Genomic DNA, 23564 nt, shown 5'->3' on the forward strand with positions numbered 1-23564 from the left:
CAAGTGGTGAAACCTGGAAGTAACATGCTCCGGTACTTCTGGGTTGCTGCGCAGCGCAACCCGAAAGCGCTCAACCTGAAGCACATTCAACCCGAGGTATGACTGTATATGCTGCATGGTAATTTATGGACCTAATGGGTATCTAAAAGCCATTTGCACTAACAAAATATGTACATCATAGGAGCCTACACAACACAAAACACTGCTGCTGCATGTAGGTTTTATTCGATTTTTTATCTTATAGTTTGGAAATGTACATCCAGGTTTTTTCCCCTTTAATTTTTTGGGGGGCTCCCAAGAGAGTGGGGGAGTGCAGACAGATTTGATATTCCTGAAAAGAGAATTTTTTTGGAACATAGTAATAAAATTTTCCCCAGATTCCTAGCGTTGTAAACAAAATCTGCCCTTCTTCCCTTATGGGGTATCCAAGAGCCCGTATAGAGTCCTTAAGTGGGCTCCCTACCGGTAGGAGAAAATAATTAGAGCTTGTTCGGCTTATAACTGCTTTTTATCGAATTGCGCGCCTCGGTTTTGGAACGCTTTGGTTTCGCAACGGCTTAAGTCCTGGTGAAGCAAGGCGCCGCCGTTCAGGCCGCTAGAGACTTCGGTCGAAGGGAGAAGAGGGAAGAAGGAGGGAAGGAAAGAAGGAGGGAATAAAGGGAAGCGAAAGGAAAGGAGGAGAAGCTTCTTTCTCCTCCTCCGCCGCGTCAGGGAGCGGGAAGTGAGCTCAGGCGCAGAGGAACTCCCTCCTTCGCCGGCCTGGGGGTTGTGCTCTCCGTCTCCGCTCCGTGTCTCCGAGAAAGAGGGAGAGAGAAAGAAGGCAGGAGGAAGAAGAGGAGGAGGAAGAGGAGGAGGAGGAAGAAGAAGAACTGAAGGCAGGCGGCGGCGGCGGAGGCTGCTCCTTGGCGGCGGAGGGAGGCGGAGGCGGCCGGCCCAGCTGAGCCTGCGGCGGGGAGCCATGTCGGACCAGGTAGCCGCTTCCCTCCTCCTCCTCCTCCCGGTCCTCCTTCCCCCACCCCCGAGGCCTCTCCGGGATCCCCGGGGAAGGGGGAAGGAAAAGCCCCGGGGATAATAAAGCGCAAGGCCGGCAGGCGGAGGCGGCTTTCCTCGCTAAGAAGGCGCCTCTTCCCCGCCCCATAGACGCCCCTCGGAGGCTTTAGACCCCCGGGTTGTGGGGTGGGGGGGCGGTGTTTCGCCCTCTTTCCTCTCCCACCCCACACTTTGGGGTCCCTACGTGGGATAAAGCGAGGGAGGGGATTTGGGGAGGGGAGGGTTGGATCTGTGGGGTCTTTTGACCCGAAAAAGGGGGGCTGGGGTTTGTCGGGGTCCCTCTCCTCTTCTTGATTCATTTCGGACCCCCCACACTTTGGGGTCTCTACGTGGGATAAAGCGAGGGAGGGGATTTGGGGAGGGGAGGGTTGGATCCGTGGGGCCTTTTGACCCAAAAAAGGGGGGGCTGGGGTTTGTCGGGGTCCCTCTCCTCTTCTTGATTCATTTCGGACCCCCCACACTTTGGGGTCTCTACGTGGGATAAAGCGAGGGAGGGGATTTGGGGAGGGGAGGGTTGGATCTGTGGGGCCTTTTGACCCAAAGAAGGGGGCTGGGGTTTGTCGGGGTCCCTGTCTTCTCCTTGTTTCATTTCTGACCCCCCCCCATAGCATTTCAATGGGGTGGGGAAAGCGTGCCAACAAGCAAAAGCAACGTTGGGTCAACATAGGATGGGAGGGAGGGACCCCTAGGGTCATCTAGTCCAACCCCCCCCCCCCGCAATGCAGGGATCTCAACTAGATCCTACAGGGCAGGCGGTGCCCTCCCCCATCTCTGCTCAAAAGATCCCGTGCCAGGCGAGTGCGCTGACCTCTGGGTTGGCTCGGGGCGGGAGAGCATGAGACCCTGAATTTTCAGGGTGGTGGGTGGGTTCCCAGCCCCACGTCGGGCAAAAGGTTCCTGTGTCGCTGGGGGTTGGACTAGAGGACCCTCCGGATCCCTTCCTACTCCACGATTCGACCTCTAGTGGGCGTCCACTGTCCAACAGCTGTTAACTGTCAAGAGAGTCCTTCCTGATGTTTGAGTCACAATCTGTTTTCTTGTCACTTTAAGCCATTGGTTTAGATCAGGCATAGGCAAACTAGGCCCTCCAGATGTTTTGGGACTACAGTCCCCATCATCCCTGACCGCTGGTCCTGTTAGCTAGGAATCATTGTCGTCCCAAAACAGCTGGAGGGCCGAGTTTGCCTATGCCTGGTTTAGATCCTAGCCTCTGGCGTCCGTATTTTGTATGTGTGCCTTCCCTGGAAATACCTTGGAAAAATGATGTCCCCTGTTTCGCTTTGTGTGAAATGTCCTTGAATAGGAGATCATTTCTTGCCATGGTGAATGTTTGGCTGCAGTGGTGGGTGTATGTTTGGGGGTTTGTGTGTGTATGGGAGAAAATCTATTTGATACCGTGATCGAATAAGAATTGCGAAATGGTTTGGTTGCTGCTGTTAATTTTTTTAAAAAAATGGTTCAGCGAGCTGTTTTTCAGCTAGTACAGAATTTATCCTATTGGCCCAATTCAAATGTAAAGTAAACTGGGGTTAAGGGTATGAGAGTTCCACTACCAGCATAACTGTCAGGAGGAGACTGGATGCGTCCTTTTAAATTAATACTAAACTACAGTTAATTTAAAAGGTTACGTCAAAACCCTAAATTGTGGTTAATGTAAACTATGGCCTATTGGAGCAAGCCAGCAACATAAACCACAGTTTGAAGTTGAAGGCTAATCACAGTTTTTGCTGGGTTCAGACATAACACTTCTACTTCTCTGGGGTCACGCTGGAGAGAAGCATAGAAGCCCGAAGCTAAACTTAGGTGTTGCATCCAAACATAGTCATTTTTTAAAACATGAATATATCTTTTCGGAGCTTTTCCTGTTATGGTGCATAAATACTTGGTGTGAAAACTTAACCCATCATGAATTTGTTAGTCTTAAAGATGGTATAAGACTTTGTTTTAGTGACACTAGTTTCCCCCAACACAGTATCTCTCCTTTAACTCTAACCATTAATAATTATTTCCCTCATTCCATACTTACCCTTTGTTTACTTTCCATAATGCTGCACTTCAACCGTTCATCAATTTCTATTCTAAATTAAAAATAAAAAAACCCTCCGAAAAACTACTGGTAGCTCATCTGTCTATTGATATTGCATTTATAGGTTATAATTAACTTTGTTTTACTGCTGTGGCTGTTTTACTTAATGTCGTTAATGAACTGTAGTGTTAAACAGAACACCCTTTCAAGAACTTAAACACTGCATTAACTTCGGTTATAAATATGATGTTAATGAAATGAAAATAATAGGGAAACAATCAGCAGCAGTGCTACGCTAGTGTTCTTTGTAGCAGTAGCATAAACAGATTTGACGTGAGCTGTGGCTCAAAACACATAAATCTGCAAGTTCTTATTTGTGTTTGTCTTCAGTATCAAGTCGTTTCTCATAGATGAATGTCATGGTGAGCTAAGGGTTTATATCTGGGCTCAGGTATGCAGGTGTTAAATCACAATTGTATTTTAATTGATTTCAAATTGTTCAAAACTCTACCTTCTCCATTTACATGTTTGGCAACAGTAGTTAGCTGATTTCTTATCCTTTTAAACAGGCCCACTTTATTGCTCCCAATTCCTCTGGTCTTGCATTTACCGTATTTTTTGCTCTATAAGACTCACTTTTTCCCTCCTAAAAAGTAAGGGGAAATGTGTGTGCGTCTTATGGAGCGAATGCAGGCTGCGCAGCTATCCCAGAAGCCAGAACAGCAAGAGGGATTGCTGCTTTCATTGCGCAGCGATTCCTCTTGCTGTTCTGGCTTCTGAGATTCAGAATATTTTTTTTCTTGTTTTCCTCCTCCAAAAACTAGGTGCGTCTTGTGGTCTGGTGCGTCTTATAGAGCGAAAAATACGGCACTTCACATTTTCAGGTTCTCAGAGGCTAGAAGCATTACCTTATAAATGTTTCTGTTCATCATGGTCATGCTCTGCTGTGGAAGAAGCATATTCACTGTTACTGCCAATTTCTTTTAGTACAGTCATACCTCGGGTTACAGACGCTTCAGGTTGCGTTTTCTCGGGTTGTGGACCGCCGAAACCCGGGTTACTTCCGGGTTACTGCTTTGCGCATGCACAGAAGCGCCAAATCAAAACCCGCGCGTGCGCAGATGCAGGTTGCGAACGCTGCGGGTTGGGAACATGCATCCCACACGGATCATGTTCACAACCTGAGTGTCCACTGTATACGCTTCTGGTTGGCAAACCGTCTGTTGTAGGGTGAACAGGCAGTTAACACATTCCCCCGCCTTCAAGCTATGAAAAAAGATAAATTGAAGGTTTAAGCAAGATTCTTGCTCGGCAAGAAGTACTAAGGAGTGCAGGGCTGTCCTTTCTGCAGATCTTTTCAGTATTTGCAAAGCCTTTTAAAAGATGTGAGCCTTGCAAGAGAACTTGCTTTGCTTATTTAAAAAAATGATAGCCTGCCCTCCAGGAAAGTGCTCTTGGTGTGGCTCCCCACTCCAGTTAAAACAGTAATGTAATTAAAGCAACAGAGGTGAAAGCACTAAGACTGGAAGAGAATGAAACTACATAGATTCAGTTGCTTTAAAAAAGGTTTGGGGAAATAGTCTTTTCCGGGAGGGAGTTTCCCTGGGGAGATCATTTCAGAGATGGGGAGCTACCCACAAAAAACATACCAACCCCCCCAGTTGCCACCTTGGAGAACTCAAAATAATTATTTGGGGGAGTCTAGCTCTCCTGAAAGTGCCTAAATTCTTGTTTTTCCAGATCAAGAATAAAAACACTAAGAAGGCAATTGCTCCCATCATTGTGCTCTGTAGCTCGTTATAAAGCAGAGCTGTTGGTGCTTTTTGCTTGTGCGTGGACTTGAAAACTTTCCACACCAGTCCCAATATATTATAGTGATTTTGTGAAAGCATATAGAGAAGCAGGGTTACTCAGTGAGAAGATCAGTTCTTTGCGAGCAGGTTTCTCTGAAGGGCAAGCTTGACCACCATTGCTTTGCCTGCAACATGTTGTTATAGGAAAATACTGGCTATGTACTAGGTTGTGCGCTAATTTCACATGGGACACAGCTGAGCTTTTTTATTGCCCCACATAAGTTGACTGTGTGCCCTACATCCCTAGAGTCACTGCAGTATTCTGTCTGATTAATTCAATAGGTATAGGTTCCTATTGTAGCACTAATTCATCGTAAACTTGCAAAAAGCTGTCATAGAATTGACTAGTGGAAATAGTTTGTAATGTAGTTTATCACTTCGTTTTTTTGTTTCCTTTTCCTCTGCAGGAAGCCAAACCTTCAGCAGAGGACTTGGGAGATAAGAAAGAGGGAGAATACATTAAACTCAAAGTCATCGGGCAGGTGAGCTCTTACATAGTCTATTTAATGTGAACATTTCAATTGTTCCACTGGTATAAGTTTAAACACTGGGTGGACTGTGGTGTAGTGGTTAAGAGCGATAGACCTGTCATCTTGGGAACCGGGTTCGCGTCTCCGCTCCTCCGCATGCAGCTGCTGGGTGACCTTGGGCTAGTCACACTTCTCTGAAGTCTCTCAGCCCCACTCATCTCACAGAGTGTTTGTTGTGGGGGAGGAAGGGAAAGAAGAATGTTAGCCGCTTTGAGACTTCCTCGGGTAGTGATAAAGCAGGATATCAAATCTAAACTCTTCTTCTTCATCAAACGTATACACATTGACGCATGCTTTTCATGCAGAAGGTCTTAGGTTCAGTTCCTCTCATCTCTGCTTAAAATGATGTTGGACAGCTGGGCTAAAAATGACCTCTGCCTGAGACGTTGCATAGCTACTGCCACTCTGAGTAGATAAGCGGACTCTTTAGATGGTTTGACTTGTTACAAGGCTGATGAATGTGTTGACATGCAAAGGCTGATGGTTTTGCTATGGGTTGTGGTTTTGTTTATGCTAGCCAAAGCTGGTGAATAAAGGACACATTTCAATAAAGGCACAAGTCTAGAATTTAAGATACTACTACTACTACTACTACTACTACTACTACTACTAATCATTTATTATTTATACCCCACCCATCTGACTAGGTTTCCCCAGCCACTCTGGGCGGCTTCCAACAAAGTATTAAAATACAGTAGTCTGTTAAACATTAAAAGCTTCCCTAAAGAGGGCTGCCTTCAGATGTCTTCTAAAAGGCTGATAGTTGTTCTTCTCTTTGACATCTGGTGGGGGGGGGGGGGCTTCCACAGGGTAGGTGCCACTACCGAGAAGGCCCTCTGCCTGGTTCCCTGTAACTTGGCTTCTCTCAATGAGGGAACTGCCAGAAGGCCCTCGGCGCTGGACCTCACTGTCTAGGCAGAACGATGGGGGTGATGTTCCTTCAGGTATACTGGACTGAGGCCATTTAGGGCTTTAAAGGTCAGCACCAACACTTTGAATTGTGCTTGGAAATGTACTGGGAGCCAATGTAGGTCTTTTAAGACAGGTGTTATGTGGTCTTGGCGGCCGCCCCCAGTCACCAGTCTAGCTGCCGCATTCTGGATTAGTTGTAGTTTACCTTCAAAGGTAGCCCCACGTAGAGCGCATTTCAGTAGTCCAAGCGGGAGATAACTAGAGCGTGCAGCACTCTGGCGAGACAGTCAGCTGGCAGATAGGGTCTCAGCCTGCGTACCAGATGGAACTGGTAAACAGCCACCCTGGACACAGAATTGATCTGTGCCTCCATGGACAGATGTGAGTCCAAAATGACTCCCAGGCTATGCACCTGGTCCTTCAGGGGCACAGTTATCCCATTCAGGACTAGGGAGTCCTCCACACCCACCTGCCCCGCCCCCCAAAACAGTACCTCTGTCTTGTCAGGATTCAACCTCAATCTGTTAGCTGCCATCCATCCTCCAACCGCCTCCAGACACTCACATAGGACCTTCATCGCCTTCACTGGTTCTGATTTGAAAGAGAGGTAGAGCTGGGTATCATCTGCATATTGATGAACACCCAACCCAAACCCCCTGATGATCTCTCCCAGCGGCTGCACGTAGATGTTAAAAAGCATGGGGGAAAGGACAGAACCCTGAGGCACCCCACAAGTGAGAGCCCAGGGGTCTGAACACTCATCCCCTACCACCACTTTCTGAACACGGCCCAGGAGGAAGGAGCAGAACCACTGTATAACAGTGCCCCCAGCTTCCAGCCCCTCTAGATGGTCCAGAAGGATGTTATGGTCGATGGTATCAAAAGCCACTGAGAGATCCAGCAGAACTAGGAAACAGCTCTCACCTTTGTCCCTAGCCCACCGGAGATCATCGACCAGCGTGACCAAGGCAGTTTCAGTCCCATGATGAGGCCTGAATCCTGACTGGAAGGGATCCAAATGGTCCACTTCTTCCAGGCGTGCCTGGAGTTGTTCAGCAACCACTCACTCAATCACCTTGCCTGTATTCAGTAAACCCCATCTATTTTAAAACAGAACAAAATGAAGCTTCAGATTATTCATTTTGTTTAGTCGTGTCCGACTCTTCGTGACCCCATGGACCAGAGCACGCCAGGCACTCCTGTCTTCCACTGCCTCCCACAGTTTGGTCAAACTCATTCTGGTAGCTTTGAGAACACTGTCCAACCATCTCGCCCTCTGTCGTCCCCTTCTCCTTGTGCCCTCCATCTTTCCCAACATCAGGGTCTTTTCCAGGGAGTCTTCTCTTCTCATGAGGTGGCCAGAGTATTGGAGCCTCGGCTTCAGGATCTGTCCTTCCAGTGAGCACTCAGGGCTGATTTCCTTAAGAATGGAGAGGTTTGATCTTCTTGCAGTCCAATAATTCTTGCAGATTATTCATTAGCTACTGGTAATAGATACACTGAAGGAACAAGCAGTCAGACAAATTTAAGATGAACTTTTGAGCATTATCTTCCACTGTAAACCGTTGGAGAAACCAGTTGCCTTTTTAATAACGTGTGGGAAAGCTAATAGATTTTGTATTCTGTTTGCAGGACAGCAGCGAAATACACTTCAAGGTGAAAATGACAACGCATCTAAAAAAACTTAAAGAATCGTACTGTCAGAGACAGGTTTGTGAAATTTGGGGGCTCTTTATTTTCCTTCTTAAAATACACTTCTCTTCCTGTGAAAGTGGAATTGAGAAAATGAAGAGGAATATTGTGTTGAGTTAACGTGTAATTTTGTGATGATGACACCTGTGTTAGCTTTTAGGGTTTCTGTGGTGCAATGGGCCTTTGGCTGTTAACCAGAAGGATGGGGGTTTGATCCCACCCAGGGATGGCTGTGGGCAGGATTTTTGCATTGTAATAATAATAATAATAATAATAATAATAATAATAATAATTATTATTATTATTATTATTATTATTATTATTATTACCCCGCCCTCCCCAGCCAAGACCGGGCTCAGGGCGGCTAACAACCAATATAAAAATGAGTTGATTGAAATACGACTTAAAAAACAAGATTAAACTACAACATTAAAACATTAAAATGCAGCCTCATCACAGGAGGAGAAAGGAAAAAAGAAAGAGGGGGAGGGAATCAAATTGGCTCCAAGCCAAAGGCCAGGCAGAACAACTCTTTCTTACAGGCCCTGCGGAAAGAAATCAGATCCTGCAGGGCCCTGGTCTCATGAGACAGAGCGTTCCACCAGGCCGGAGCCAGTGTTGAAAAGGCCCTGGCTCCAGTTGTGGCTAATCTAACTTCCTTAGGGACCTCTAGGGTTCTGCTTTTTATGGATCTTAAGGTCCTCCATGGGGCATACCGGACCCGGGCTGCCTTGGGTTCCATGATGGAAGAAAGGTGAGCTATAAACATAGTAAGAAAACAAAATGCTTTCAGGGTGGCGGATGAGAAACAATTGAAACAACGATAGCAACAACAGGATTAAAATACAGTGGTACCTCGGGTTACATACGCTTCAGGTTACAGACTCTGCTAACCCGGAAATAGTGCTTCAGGTTAATAACTTTGCTTCAGGATAAGAACAGAAATCTTGCTCTGGTGGCACGGCGGCAGCAGGAGGCCCCATTAGCTAAAGTGGTGCTTCAGGTTAAGAACAGTTTCAGGTTAAGAATGGACCTCCGGAGCGAATTAAGTACTTAACCCGAGGTACCACTGTAAGGATATAACTCACTGATGATCTGCAGAAGAAGATTTGATCTGAATGACCAGGCAGAAGGGCAGGTGCATGGAGATTAGGTTATAAGCAAGCCAGTGTGTGTGACTATAAAACATACTTGCCCTATACATGGTGCAGAAGCTAAGGTTGGGTTCCTTAACTTACATATTCCATGCTTTTCAGCTCATGAGAGAATTTGTTGGTGCTTCAATTCTTCCATTAGATCGAAGAGAGAGAAAAAGAAGAAGCAACATCTACATTTTTCGGTTCTTTTTGCGCGTGTCTTACAAGTTGGAATAAAGCAATTTCTCCTTCTTTTCCCTTTTCAGGGAGTTCCTATGAATTCACTCAGGTTCCTCTTTGAGGGTCAGAGAATTACTGATAATCATACTCCAAAAGAGGTACGTTTTTCATAGTGCACACTGCCAAATGCGCAGCTAAGACCGTTTGGAAGGTTAAAGCAGGGGTAGCTTACTCCCAGCTTTGGGGCTGAATTAGCCACACACCACCCCAACAAATTTTCTATGGGACCCAAGACCTCCACCAGTTTTGGTGGTGGCAAAAATGAAAGCACCGGGTTTCCGCCCAACTTTAGTGCCCTGATAGAGATGCAAAGTCTCCTCTCCCTGTTCATTGGATGGATCATTTGATGAGTAGTTATTCTCCTCATCAAGGGACGCGGGTGGTGCTGTGGTCTAAACCACAGAGCCTAGGACTTGCCGATCTGAAGGTCGGTGGTTCGAATCTCCGCGACGGGGTGAGCTCCCGTTGCTCGGTCCCTGCTCCTGCCAGGCTAGCAGTTCGAAAGCACACCAGTGCAAGTAGATAAATAGGTACCGCTCTGGCGGGAAGGTAAATGGTGTTTCCGTGCACTGCTCTGGTTCGCCAGAAGTGGCTTGGTCATGCTGGCCACATGACCCGGAAGCTGTATGCCAGCTCCCTCGGCCAATAAAGTGAGATGAGCGCCGCAACCCCAGAGTCCGTGACTGGACCTAATGGTCAGGGGTTCCTTTACCCTTTACCTTTATTCTCCACATCTGATTTGTGTGCAAGAGCATGTAGTGGCTATGCCTACTTTCGGCCACGCTTGCAGCCCCCAGAGGATTTGCAAATGGTGAATGTAGCCCCTCCCCACCAAGTGGATCAAAAAGAGGAAAAAAAATCTGTTTTGAAATACAATTTAAAATAATTAAGCTGCAGTTAGGTTGCTGTTTTTAAAAACAGAACAGTTTAATGGTGATCTGAACATTAAAACTCAGCCATGTTAAAGCAAAGCTTGGCTTGCATTTCACAGTTTCTTAACTTGGACTTACGACTTGGTATCAAACGCATTCAGGATCTCTTCTGTAAAGAGTGTGTGATAGGTAAAAGACCTGAGCTTTATTGTCATTGCACAGAATGGGGTGATACAGCACCAAGTTATCGTAAGGCACTAGAATTTAGCCCCTTTACAAGGAGATACCATCCTTATGCTTCCAGCTGATGCCCCCTGAGAACTTGAACTTTCAGATTGTGCTTTAATGACAACCAGTTGACTCACATTTTCGGGAAGGGGGTGGGGAACGCATTGACATTTGCTTCTGGAAACTTCTAGGCAGTGTTGCCAGTTTTTTTATAATTGTCTTGCTCGCTGTTTTTATACGTGTACAGAGACAAATGGAAATCTATATTTTGAAATGAGAACAACTTGTAGTGTGTGTGTAGTTAGAAATAACAGCTCAAGTCTACCCTCCTAGGTGGTATAAAACAGTATGTAGTTGTAAATACACATTTTTTATGGTTAGATAGAACAGTGACTGTGCAACTTTTTTAAAAAAGGAAATGTCAAGAGTACAAATGAGGAAATCAATGATTTCAACCAGTCTTCCTGTTTTGAATCTGACTAAAGGCAGTAATTTTACATAACCAGGGGTTGCTTGTTTGCAAACTTCTCTTGTTTACTGTCATGTCTTAACAACCACAAGAAAAATAACAATGGTTCTGAATGCAGAATATCTATTTTTTCAATAATAATAATAATTGTTTCCTATTTTACAGCTTGGGATGGAAGAAGAAGACGTGATTGAAGTTTATCAGGAACAGACAGGAGGCCATTCAACAATTTAGATTGTTTGCTCCCCACCCCTCCTTTCCCTTTTATTCTTTTCTTATTTTTAAATAATAGTTCTTTTGTAATGTGGTATATAACACTGAATCGAAACCGGCACCGTACGCCCGTATCTGGGGTCTTATTTACAAATGTCTGTTATAAATACTTGTGCTCATTATACGCTATCATTTGTTTTCATTGTACTGAATTCTTGTGCTCCCACTGCGGTTGTACCTCCCTGTTTCCCCTGTTTCCTCTTTAGAAAAACACCCGCCACCCACACACGCATTTGTGTGTTCACAGGGCCCATGTATTTCAAGCACGCTGACAGATCTGCCAGATTGGGCGCACAGGTTTCCTAAAATTTCCCTATTGGCCCCAAGGTGTTTTTTTTTAACGTGCGGCTTTTACTTGTGGATTTTAAGTTACAGACGCTTTTCTGAGAGCGTAGCGGTGGAAGGATTATGTCCTCAGATTATGTCCTCAAACTTTGTTCTGTATCATTTCCTGGTGGCCTAGGACAGAACAGCATCCAGATGTTGATGGGAAAATGTAGTCTTTTTCTTGGGTATGAGATACATGAAATCTCTGAAGAGAACTTGGGAAATCCTACTGATTTTTCATCGGCGGAAGAGCCCAGGAACATTCTGATTTTTAGTACTTTCATGTACTGAGAGTTGCTAATCATTTCATTCTTTTGTGGTACCTTTTGGCCTGAGATGTGGTTTTTGAATGCACACATAGACTGTACTGGCTTCCCTTTAAATAAATGAGAGGAAACAAATTTATAAGCATCTGCATTTTTTGAGATACCCATGGCTTGGATACTGTTTGGCAAAAGCAGTGAGGAATATTTAAAAAACACTGGCTTTCAGCCTGAGGATATGACAGTGTGGCAACAACTGATTTTGTTTTTCCACCTTGCGAACTAGCACGCTCTTTGCCGCTTGCTCTCAAATTTTAAGTAGCAGTCTATCTTCAACTAATAGATGTCTTTTGTAAATGCCTCCTCCGTTCTGAAAACTAATGTTAGCGTAATGTTGAAAAGGGTTGCAAGAATTGGGGGAGGGGTGCCCAAGTATTTTGTGAGCCCCCTGCCACGAACACTTCATGACCTTTTTTAAAGGTGTAAAAGGGGCACACTAAGGTGTTTGTTTTGAATAGTCACAGAAAATGCTCACTTAAAATTGATGGAGCTCAAATTAGCCACAACTAACTTGCTCCATTGATTTTAATGCAGTTTAAGCACGCATAACTCTTTCTAAACTGAGCACCTTGTGTTGCATTGGAAATCCTAGGTAATCTTTAGGTTCATCAAATGCTGTACTCTGTGGCAACGAAAACCATGCATGAGCTCTGCTTGCTGCTTGCATAATACTAGTGTGAGACAGGCCAGAGCTACTTGCAAGACATGATCAAGAAATTCATCCTGTGAACTCCAAAGTTTTGCCGTGTGACTTCGTAGGGTCAGCATCAAAGCCCTTGCGCCAAACCTTATTTCTTGTATTATGTAGAAGTAAGCCTAACTGATTTCCAGGGAGCACACGTAAGCGTTCTATAGGGATTCCTGAAAATACGTTTCAAGCCAACGCTGTCCCAAACCAAATGGTGAATGGTTAGAGCAGCTTTCCAAAATAAAAGCTATTCATCGGTTTTTGTGGAGTTTGTTCTGTGAAGTAGTATTCTTAATTGAGGGTTGGAAAACTGTATTCCCCGATTGGTTATCCCGCTGAACACTTTTTGACCTCCATACCTATTTTAGTAAGTCGCGGAACAGTGTCATAGAAAACCTGTCATGCTAGAAGGGGCCCTTTAGCTCAGGTTTATGGTATGATGATGGCAGGATTAGAAACACATTGCTCTACCTCTTTTGTTTTTCCCTCTTGCAAGGGGATTGGGGAAAGGACAGAAATTGAGACTGCAATGTTCTTAAGCATGTTTTTAATACACCATTTGATTGTGAGTTTAATTTTATTTTTAAGCTGGCACTTAATTGTAAAGTGTTAATGGATCTTCTCCAATGCTTGTAGTTCCCATGTCCCACTTCTGATGCCTTTTTGTACACATGCTAAACTTTTTTTAAAAATTAAAATTTGTTTTCAAAAATTGGCATATGGGGTTTAAGTGTTATCCATGACTACAGTAATAAACAAGCTGAGTGAAATGTGAATGGAAATGTGTTTTTAGCCTGGCACCTGCTGTTTTCCTCTTCTTCCTGGGCCACACGAATGAATAAGCCAACTAGCTCATAGGTATCCGTTGCCCCCACGTTCTGTAGAAATGAGCGAGCCAGGATTTTGCATCCTGTTCCATTTCCAGTTTCTACAAGCTGGTGGCTCACAGAGCCCTGCTAGGTGTTGCTGGATCATAGCTGTCAACTTACATATTTGAAAATAAGGGACCGGCAGCCAAAATAAGAGACCTGCAGCCTCACCTGTTCCAGGCACTCCAGTCTTCCTGTACTCCGGCAGTCTGGTCAAACTCATGCTGGTAGCTTCGAGAACACTGTCCAACCAACTTTGTAACCAGAGGTTCAACTGAATAGAATCTGAATCACATGCACCACAAGGCCTATGCAGCCTCAACTTAAGATGGCTCCCCGGCCTGGCTTTGCACTGCAAAGTTTGCAGCAGCACGTGCAACAAAATTGCGTCCAGCATTCAACCCCCCCCCCCAGCTTGCATTAACTAGCCACACACAAGGCATGCAAGCTCCACCCCCCCAGTCGTTCTTAGAGTTTTTATTGGGTGAGCAACACAGCCAGGCAACACAGTTGGAGCCTCCCTCCTCCCTGGCTGGCAGGGAGGGAGAGGAGCTGCTTCCTTTGAAATTTAAGGGACATCATTTAAGGGACATCCATCAATAAGGGACATGGCGCTGGAATAAGGGACTGTCCCTTCAAATAAGGGACACTTGACAGCTATGTGCTGGATTACAAATCACATGAGTTGAGATGGGAAAGGATCTTCTCTGCAATGGTGTCCCATTTGTAGGCCTGTCCTCTCAGAAGCATGGCTGGTGTCGACACTGCCAGATTAAAACTTGTCTGTGTTCCTCAGACATTTGTAGGAAACTCCTTTAATCAGCCTGGATGGATGAATCCCACTGGGGTGTTTTACCTCTTTGTGAACTGGGAATTGATCTGTTTTTATCGTTTTTATAGCTGTACCCCATTCTGAAGCATCTCCTGCCAACCTAGCAGTTCAAAAGCATGTCGAAGTGCAAGTAGATAAATAGGTACCACTCCGGCGGGAAGGTAAACGGCGTTTCCGTGCGCTGCTCTGGTTCGCCAGAAGAGGCTTAGTCATGCTAGCCACATGACCTGGAAGCTGGACACTGGCTTCCTTGGCCAATAAAGCGAGATGAGCGCCACAACCGCAGAGTCTGTCACGACTGGACCTAATCGTCAGGGATCCCTTTACCTATTCTGAAGCATACGCTAGCAATGATAGATAAAACAAAAACTGGAGTGCCCCAGGCTGCCCAGCCTTTCCATAAGAGCTAAGGGTGACATTTGTGTGACACCACCTTCGTCGTACGGCGAGGCCGCTCTGAATTGAACGTTGTTGGACTCCCAACTCCCTCCCATACCAATCAGCACGGCCAATGTTCAGGGATGAATGAAGCCACAGTCTCAACATCTGGAAGATCACAGGTTCCTCGTCCCTGGCCTTGAGAAAGCGCAAAACTAGTGAATTGGGGCAGGGGGTTGTCCAGACAAAACTAACTTGCAGTAAACATGTTGCCTGCTGCTGTTGCTGCTGTTTAGTTGTGTCTGACTCTTCGTGACCCCATGGACCAGAGCACGCCAGGCACTCCTGTCTTCCACTGCCTCCTGCAGTTTGGTCAAAGTCATGCTGGTAGCTTCAAGAACACTATCCAACCACCTTGTCCTCTGTCGTCCCCTTCTCCTTTTGCCCTCAATCTTTCCTAACACCAGGGTCTTTTCCAGGGAATCTCAGCTTCAGGATCTGTCCTTCCAGTAAGCACTCAGGGCTGATTTCCTTAAGAATGGATGGGTTTGATCAACTTCATGCAGTCCGTGGGACTCTCAAGAGTCTCCTCCAGCACCATAATTCAAAAGCATCAATTCTTCGGCCATCAGCCTTCTTTATGGTCCAGCTCTCACTTCCATACATCACTACTGGGAAAACCATAGCTTTAACTATATGGACCTTTGTTGGCAAGGTGATGTCTCTGCTTTTTAAGATGCTGTTTAGGTTTGTCATTGCTTTTCTCCCAAGAAGCAGACGCTTTTTAATTTCGTGGCTGCTGTCACCATCTGCAGTGATCATGGAGCCCAAGAAAGTAAAATCTCTCACTGCCGCCATTTCTTCCCCTTCTATTTGCCCGGAGGTGATGGGACCAGTGGCCATGATCTTCGTTTTCTTGATGTCGCCTATGGCTCACCAATCTGCTGTTCGTGTTTTAGAACACGGAGTGCCACTTTCATTCGATTTCACTGACAGCTGACTTCTCCAACGGTGGGTTCTCCAGACTCTCCAGGTCTCCTTGCCGGCAAATAATGCCCAGTGTCCAAAATTGCCCAGTGGTCCAGATGAAGCCATTTCCCCCCTCCGTTGCTTGTTTTAGAAAGAGGGCTTGGCAGTAGCTTTTGACTGGGAATCTGCGAGAAGGTTAAGTCAGAACGCAACAGCTCTCATCATGTGGATTAACAGCCTCTATTGAATTAAATACAAGTGAATAACGGGATGCTGACATTTTGGAGTAAGGTGAGAACAACACAGCTATGTGGCTGCGAGTTGTTCTTGGAAAAAGTTCTCGCTCTCTAATCCTCATCTCCCACATTTAAAAAAGGATGCTGGAAATACGAATAAACCCATGGGCGTGAAATCGCTTGCCGTCGTTCTAACCCCCCAGCTTCCACGAGCAGCTTATAATGGAATTCCTTCTCCTGCTCCAAGTCCGCCCTTTGTCTGAAAGCAGAAAGGTGGATGAATATCAGTAAACGGGTAACTCAGGCCATTACTTTCTGTTGGACAGTGCATATACCGTATTTTTCGCTCTATAAGACGCACCAGACCACAAGACGCACCTAGCTTTTGGAGGAGGAAAATAAGAAAAAAAATATTCTGAATCTCAGAAGCCAGAACAGCAAGAGGGATCGCTGCGCAGTGAAAGCAGCAACCCCTCTTGCTGTTCTGGCTTCTGAGATAGCTGCGCAGCCTGCATTCGCTCCATAATACGCACACACATTTCCCCTTACTTTTTAGGAGGGAAAAAGTGAGTCTTACAGAGCAAAAAATACGGTAACTTGTCCTTAGGGTGGTTTACAATTATTTTTTTTAAAACCACACAACTAATAACATAATGCAATGAAACAGAAGGAATGAAACACTAAATCAGACCTAGGTAAGGTAGGTCAAGGGACATAGGTGGTGCTGTGGGTTAAACCACAGAGCCTAGGACTTGCTGATCAGAAGGTTGGCGGTTCGAATCCCCGCAACGGGGTGAGCTCCTGTTGCTCAGTCCCTGCTCCTGCCCACCTACCAGTTCGAAAGCACGTCAAAGTGCAAGTAGATAAATAGGTACCGCTCCTGCGGGAAGGTAAAATGGTGTTCTGTGCGCTGCTCTGGTTCGCCAGAAGCGGCTTAGTCATGCTGGCCACATGACCCGGAAGCTGTACGCCGGCTCCCTTGGCCAATAAAGCGAGATGAGCGCCGCAACCCCAGAGTTGGTCACGACTGGACCTAATGGTCAGGGGTCCCTTTACCTTTACGGTAGGCCAAAAGCAGCTTAAAAACCATGGGGTCTCAATCCATTAAAACACCGAGATCAAATGCCCAAGAATGTCTTGGCCAGATGGTAAGGAGACAAGAGGCCAAGTACTCACCTCCAGAGGCAGGGAGTCCTATAATCTAGGTGCAGTCGCAGATGAGGCCCTGCTTCACAGCCGAACTAGTCATGCCCCAGCCAGAACCTCCACTACAGATCTTAAGGACCAGGCAGGCTGCTGGTATGGGAGACCTGATCCTTTAAGTCAGGTGTGGGGAACCTCTGGCTCTTGTTGTGGAACTTCAACTCCCGTAATCCCTGCTCATTGGGCATACTGCCTGGTGCTGATGAGAAATGTACCGTATTTTTCGCTCTATAGGACGCACCGGACCAAAGACGCGCCTTGTTTTAGAGGGGGAGAACAAGAAAAAAAAAATCTCCCCCTCTCTGCTCAGCGCCCCTTCAGCGAAGCGGCAGGAGAAACGGAGCCCCTTCCATTTTTCCTCCTGCTTCGCTGAAGGAGCGCTGCGCAGCTCTCCCTCTCCCACATTGCCTTTGCCTTAAGTGATGGCAACCTGAAACCTCTGGAGCACAGCAGGAGTTCCCACCGTGCTTCGGAGGCTTCAGGCGGCTTCAGAGAAAGCAACGCGAAGCCTCCGGAGTGCGGAGGGAGCGCTCCCTCTGCGCTTCAGAGGCTTCGCGTTGCTATCGCTGAAGCCAAGGAGCCTGCATTCGCTCCATAGGACACACACACATTTCCCCTTCATTTTTGGAGGGGAAAGAGTGCGTCCTATAGAGCGAAAAATACGGTAGTTCATCAACACCTGGCAGACCAAAGGTTTCCTACCCCATGGAGCAGCCATTTAGAACTTGAATGGCAATCTCTACGACCTCGATTGGTTTGTCTACACTTGCTTGGCACTGATTCTCAAGAGTTTCAGATAAATCTTACGAAGCCGTGTACCTTGCCAGTAGTAAGGCTTGTCTCTTTGCTTCCTCTAATGCAAGTCTAGCCTCTTCCTCTTCCCTTCTCCTCCTCTCCTCAGCCTCCCGCCTCATGCGCTCCTCTTCTTCCTGCTTCCTTCTCTCGTACTCCAAGCGCTGCTCTTCTGCCATCTCGGCTAAGAGTCGCCGTTCCTCTTCCAGCTGCATTTCCCTTTCTTTCTGCCTCCGCTTCTCCGCTTCTAAGGGAAAGAGATAGTTATAGATAGTAGTTGGTGTAGTATAGCATATTACACCGTTTGAGCATTTTACACCGATTCTGGTACGACTGCACTGGCTACAAATTAGTTTCAGGGCCCAATTCAAAGTGCTGGTTTTGATCTATAAAGCCTTAAACGGCTCAGGACCGCAATACCTAAGGACCGCCTCTTTCCATATGAACCTACCCAGACCCTGAGATCATCTTCTGAGGCCCTTCTTCATGTGCCGCCTCCTCAAGAGGTTCGGAAGGTGGCAACACGAGAACGGGGCCTTCTTTGCAGTGGCTCCCCGTCTGTGGAATGCTCTCCCCAGGAAAGTTCACCAGGCGCCTTCATTATACACCTTTAGGCGTCAGCCAAAAACGTTCCTTTTTAACCAGGCCTTTGGTTGATTTGATTGACATCTTATGCCTTTTTAAAATGTGGTCTTTTTTGCGGGTGTGTTATTGAATTCTTGTTTTTATTTTGATTATATATATTGTGGTTTTTATATTCTGATATTGTTCTGTGAACCGCCCTGAGAGCGGTATAAAAATTCAATTAATAATAATAATAATAATAATAATAATAGTTGATAGCTGCTGTGATCAGTTTGAAGTCCAGAGATAAGTGGAGTACCCAATTAGTATTATATAGTAATATATTTAAAAGGACACACACACACACACACACACACACACAGACAGGGCTGCCATCTTAACATGCCACAGCATCCCAGCATGACGTGGTACTGGGCACTCAAGGGCTTTGTGAGAAATAATAATAATAATAATAATAATAATAATAATAATAATAATAATTTATTTATACCCCACCCATCTGGCTGAGTTTCCCCAGCCACTCTGGGCAGCTTCCAATCGAGTGTTAAAAACAACACAGCATTAAATATTAAAAACTTCCCTAAACAGGGCTGCCTTCAGTTGTCTTTTAAAAGTAAAATAGTTGTTTATTGCCTTGACATCTGCTGGGAGGGTGTTCCACAGGGCAGGTGCCACTACCGAGAAGGCCCTCTGTCTGGTTCCCTGCAACCTCACTTCTCGCAATGAGGGAACTGCCAGAAGGCCCTCGGCGCTGGAACTCAGTGTCCGGGCAGAACGATGGAGGTGGAGACACTCCTTCAGGTATACTAGGCTGAGGCCGTTTAGGGCTTTAAAGGTCAGCACCAACACTTTGATTTGTGCTCGGAAACGTACTGGGAGCCAATGCCAGTAAAATGGTAGCTTGTAGTGCCAGTGGATAAGCTCACAGAACAGGGGGCCACACTGACTGACAGGAGGAGGCCATGGAGGGCGTCTTATCAAGGTCCTCCCCACCTCAGACCTGGAACCTTCCTTGGCGTACCTGCTCGTTCTCGCTCCTCCTCCTGCTTTTTCTTCTGCATTTCCAGGAGTTTCCTGCGGAGCTCCTCCTGCTGGTGCCGGGCACGTTCCTGGGCTGCCTTCTCAGCTTGCCGCTGCCTTTCTGCTTCCTCTTCCTGCCGCCGGCGCTCTTCTTCCAGCTGCTGTTTCCTTAGACTAAAACGAAGAGGCATCCGTTGGAGGGAAGGTCCAGGTAGGTCATGGGCACGCAGGGCAAAAACAAGGGGACCCGCAAGACAAGGGAGAGGAGTTTAGCATATAGGGATGAAGAATCCGTGGTCCTCCCAGATGCTGCTGGACTCCAGCTCCCATCGGGCCCAGCCAGCATGGCCAATGGTCAGGGGATGGTGGAAACTGAAGCCCAACACCATTTGAAGGTCCAGCACCAAGGGCCTTCTGGCGGTTCCCTCACTGCGAGAAGCCAAGTTACAGGGAACCAGGCAGAGGGCCTTCTTGGTAGTGGCGCCCTCCCTGTGGAACGCCCTCCTATCAGATGTCAAAGAGAACAACAACGACCAGACTTTTAGAAGACATCTGAAGGCAGCCCTGCTTAGGGAAACTTTTAATGTTTGATGTATTACAGTATTTTAATATTTTGTTGAAAGCCCCCCAGAGTGGCTGGGGAAGCCCAGCCAGATGGGCAAGGTATAAATAATAAATTATTCTTATTCTTATTCTTATTCTTATTCTTATTCTTAAGGGCTGCAGAAGAAGAAGAAGAAGAGTTTGGATTTGATATCCCACTTTATCACTACCCGAAGGAGTCTCAAAGCGGCTAACATTCTCTTTTTCCCTCCTCCCCCACAACAAACACTCTGTGAGGTGAGTGAGGCTAGGAGACTTCAGAGAAGTGTGACTAGCCCAAGGTCACCCAGCAGCTGCATGTGGAGGAGCGGGGAAGCGAACCCGGTTAGCCAGATCACGAGTCTACCGCTCTTAACCAGTACAGCACACTGGCTCCCCATCCCATATCTAATAAAAGGGCAAGATAGCCAGCCAGTGCATTCTACAGGGCAGCGATGACCAAACTTGGCCCTCCAATTGTTTTGGGACTACATCTCCCATCATCCCTAGCTAACAGGACCAGTGGTCAAGGATGATGGGAACGGTAGTCCCAAAACAGCTGGAGGGCCAAGTTTGGCCATCCCTGCTATAGGGCGAACCTACACTGGTCTGTTATCACGTTAAAAAATGGGTTATAAAAATGTGACACCAGAGGGCACCGCAGAGCAGCGATCCGTCGGCAATGGGAAATGGCACTGAGAACTATTTAACTTTTTAAAATAGCCTTTCATAGCGTTTTTACGGATTAGTGTAGCCTCAGCATAAATAAAGGGGAAACAAGTCTAGGAATCATTTGCTGGTCTAGCATGGGAATCTGCCAGGAAACCTGAATCACCCTTAATATTTACAAGTTCGGTTTTGCAAATATCGGATCTCATTTGCTTCGGGTTTGGGATGTAACTGTGAACGGCCTACACTAGGACCGTTAGTACCACATTTTGATGCAAAGGCAAATTGGACAAGTTTGAATGAAGGTTTCTGAATTGGCAACATCGCTTTTGACTGTCAGAATGCAAATTCCGGGGGTGGGGAGGCAATGGAGTTAAAAACTGTACATTTTTGTGTGCTGATGTGCATCTATAAAACAATAAAGAATATGTATCTGAAGGAATGGATGCAGGGAGGGAGGCTGGGTGTTGGAAGAAATGCAGGGAGGGAGGCTGGATGTTGGAAGAAATGCAGGGAGGGAGGCTGGATGTTGGAAGAAATGCAGGGAGGGAGGCTGGATGTTGGAAGAAATGCAGGGAGGGAGGCTGGATGTTGGAAGAAATGCAGGGAGGGAGGCTGGATGTTGGAAGATATTCAGGGAGGGAGGCAGGGTATTGGAGGAAAGGCAGGGAGGGAGGCTGGGTGTTGGAAGGCATGCAGAGAGGGAGGCTGGGTGTTGGAAGACATGCAGAGAGGGAGGCTGGGTGTTGGAAGAAATGCAGGGAGGGAGGCTGGATGTTGGAAGATATTCAGGGAGGGAGGCAGGGTATTGGAGGAAAGGCAGGGAGGGAGGCTGGGTGTTGGAAGGCATGCAGAGAGGGAGGCTGGGTGTTGGAAGACATGCAGAGAGGGAGGCTGGGTGTTGGAAGAAATGCAGGGAGGGAGGCTGGATGTTGGAAGAAATGCAGGGAGGGAGGCTGGATGTTGGAAGATATTCAGGGAGGGAGGCAGGGTATTGGAGGAAAGGCAGGGAGGGAGGCTGGGTGTTGGAAGGCATGCAGAGAGGGAGGCTGGGTGTTGGAAGGCATGCAGAGAGGGAGGCTGGGTGTTGGAAGGCATGCAGAGAGGGAGGCTGGGTGTTGGAAGAAATGCAGGGAGGGAGGCTGGATGTTGGAAGAAATGCAGGGAGGGAGGCTGGGTGTTGGAAGAAAGGCAGGGAGGGAGGCTGGGTGTTGGAAGAAATGCAGGGAGGGAGGCTGGATGTTGGAAGATATTCAGGGAGGGAGGCAGGGTATTGGAGGAAAGGCAGGGAGGGAGGCTGGGTGTTGGAAGGCATGCAGAGAGGGAGGCTGGGTGTTGGAAGACATGCAGAGAGGGAGGCTGGGTGTTGGAAGAAATGCAGGGAGGGAGGCTGGATGTTGGAAGAAATGCAGGGAGGGAGGCTGGATGTTGGAAGATATTCAGGGAGGGAGGCAGGGTATTGGAGGAAAGGCAGGGAGGGAGGCTGGGTGTTGGAAGGCATGCAGAGAGGGAGGCTGGGTGTTGGAAGGCATGCAGAGAGGGAGGCTGGGTGTTGGAAGAAATGCAGGGAGGGAGGCTGGATGTTGGAAGAAATGCAGGGAGGGAGGCTGGGTGTTGGAAGAAAGGCAGGGAGGGAGGCTGGGTGTTGGAAGAAATGCAGGGAGGGAGGCTGGGTGTTGGAAGAAATGCAGGGAGGGAGGCTGGGTGTTGGAAGAAATGCAGGGAGGGAGGCTGGATGTTGGAAGACATGGAGGGCGGGAGGCTGGGTGTTGGAGGAAATGCAGGGAGGGAGGCTGGGTGTTGGAAGATATTCAGGGAGGGAGGCTGGGTGTTGGAAGACATGCAGAGAGGGAGGCTGGGTGTTGGAAGAAATGCAGGGAGGGAGGCTGGGTGTTGGAAGACATGCAGAGAGGGAGGCTGGGTGTTGGAAGAAAGGCAGGGAGGGAGGCTGGGTGTTGGAAGAAATGCAGGGAGGGAGGCTGGGTGTTGGAAGAAATGCAGGGAGGGAGGCTGGGTGTTGGAAGAAATGCAGGGAGGGAGGCTGGATTTTGGAGGAAATGCAGGGAGGGAGGCTGGGTGTTGGAAGACATGCAGGGAGGGAGGCTGGGTGTTGGAAGAAAGGCAGGGAGGGAGGCTGCGTGTTGGAAGAAATGCAGGGAGTTTTGTAGGACACTGAGGATACGCTGCAGGCTGACAGATATCTGTGGTTCATTTGGCAAGTTGGCCCTGCTACATTTGGAGAGGGGTGTGTGTGTTTCCTGCTCATTCTCCTACCCCTGATGGTGGGCATCTCCCCCCTCCCTCACTAACCGCATCTCTGCCATCCTCTTCTGCTGCTCCTGTTCCATTTCCTCTTTCATCCTCTCCATGCGCTCCTGCTCTTCCTGCTCCTTCCGCTTCCGCTCCTCCTGCTCCCTCCGTTTTCTCTCCACCGCAAGCCGCCTCTTCTCGGCCCTCTCGGCTATCATTTGCTCTCGCGAGAGTTTCTCCTCCTGCTTGTTCCGAGGCAGGTCCAGTGGCTGGGAAGCACAAAGGGGGAGAGGGGAGAGAGTGTGCTATTGTGCTTAGGTTCTGCTCAAGGGTTTCCCTGGAGGTATCTGGTTGGCTGCTAGTGAAGGAATGGGTTTCTGTGCAGTGAGTTTGAAACTGACCCCAAATCCCCATTTTCCTTCTCCAAGGGAGCATTTCTAAAATGCATTAACTTGAGCTTTTCAAGCTCAGGAAGCTTGAGCTTGAGCCAATGTATAAACAGAAAGCCAGCTGTATAAACAAGTGCTCAAAGCCCTCTCCCTTATCAGTCCGTGACAGCA

At 47.3% G+C, this 23564-nt stretch overlaps 2 protein-coding genes across 3 annotated transcripts in view; one reads left to right on the forward strand and one right to left on the reverse strand.

Moving 5' to 3' along the window:
- Nucleotides 1–600: 600 nt before the first annotated feature.
- SUMO1 (small ubiquitin like modifier 1) lies at nucleotides 601–13335 on the forward strand. Of its 2 annotated transcripts, XR_014538930.1 has the most exons (6): nucleotides 601–970; nucleotides 5337–5411; nucleotides 8004–8081; nucleotides 9466–9537; nucleotides 11174–12353; nucleotides 12422–13335. XR_014538930.1 is itself a non-coding variant. In XM_083573478.1 (5 exons), the coding sequence occupies exons 1-5, from the start codon at nucleotides 959–961 to the stop codon at nucleotides 11240–11242; spliced, it is 306 nt and encodes a 101-aa protein (XP_083429604.1). In that variant the 5' UTR covers nucleotides 601–958; the 3' UTR covers nucleotides 11243–13335. The 2 variants fall into 2 exon arrangements, 1 of the variants encoding a protein (XP_083429604.1); XM_083573478.1 differs by having other exon boundaries at nucleotides 11174–13335.
- KIAA2012 overlaps nucleotides 11784–23564 on the reverse strand; it is a 93944-nt gene continuing 82163 nt past the window's right edge. The window contains exons 18-22 of the mRNA XM_083626689.1: nucleotides 23065–23273; nucleotides 19505–19677; nucleotides 17926–18145; nucleotides 14664–16162; nucleotides 11784–14412 (exon numbers count right to left, since the gene is read on the reverse strand). Of these exons, the coding sequence (XP_083482815.1) occupies nucleotides 16015–16162; nucleotides 17926–18145; nucleotides 19505–19677; nucleotides 23065–23273 (750 nt within the window). The 3' untranslated portion in view covers nucleotides 11784–14412; nucleotides 14664–16014. The remainder of the gene's footprint in view (nucleotides 14413–14663; nucleotides 16163–17925; nucleotides 18146–19504; nucleotides 19678–23064; nucleotides 23274–23564) is intronic.

The sequence above is a fragment of the Podarcis filfolensis genome (genome assembly GCF_964270895.1).
Source record: "Podarcis filfolensis genome assembly, chromosome: 1".
NCBI lineage: Eukaryota > Metazoa > Chordata > Lepidosauria > Squamata > Lacertidae > Podarcis > Podarcis filfolensis.

Excerpts from the sequence above, each read along its gene's own strand:
- SUMO1 (XM_083573478.1), top strand. Across the intron at positions 5,412-8,003 it reads AACTCAAAGTCATCGGGCAG|GACAGCAGCGAAATACACTT; the intron begins GTGAGCTCTTAC and ends TTCTGTTTGCAG. Across the intron at positions 8,082-9,465 it reads AATCGTACTGTCAGAGACAG|GGAGTTCCTATGAATTCACT; the intron begins GTTTGTGAAATT and ends TTCCCTTTTCAG.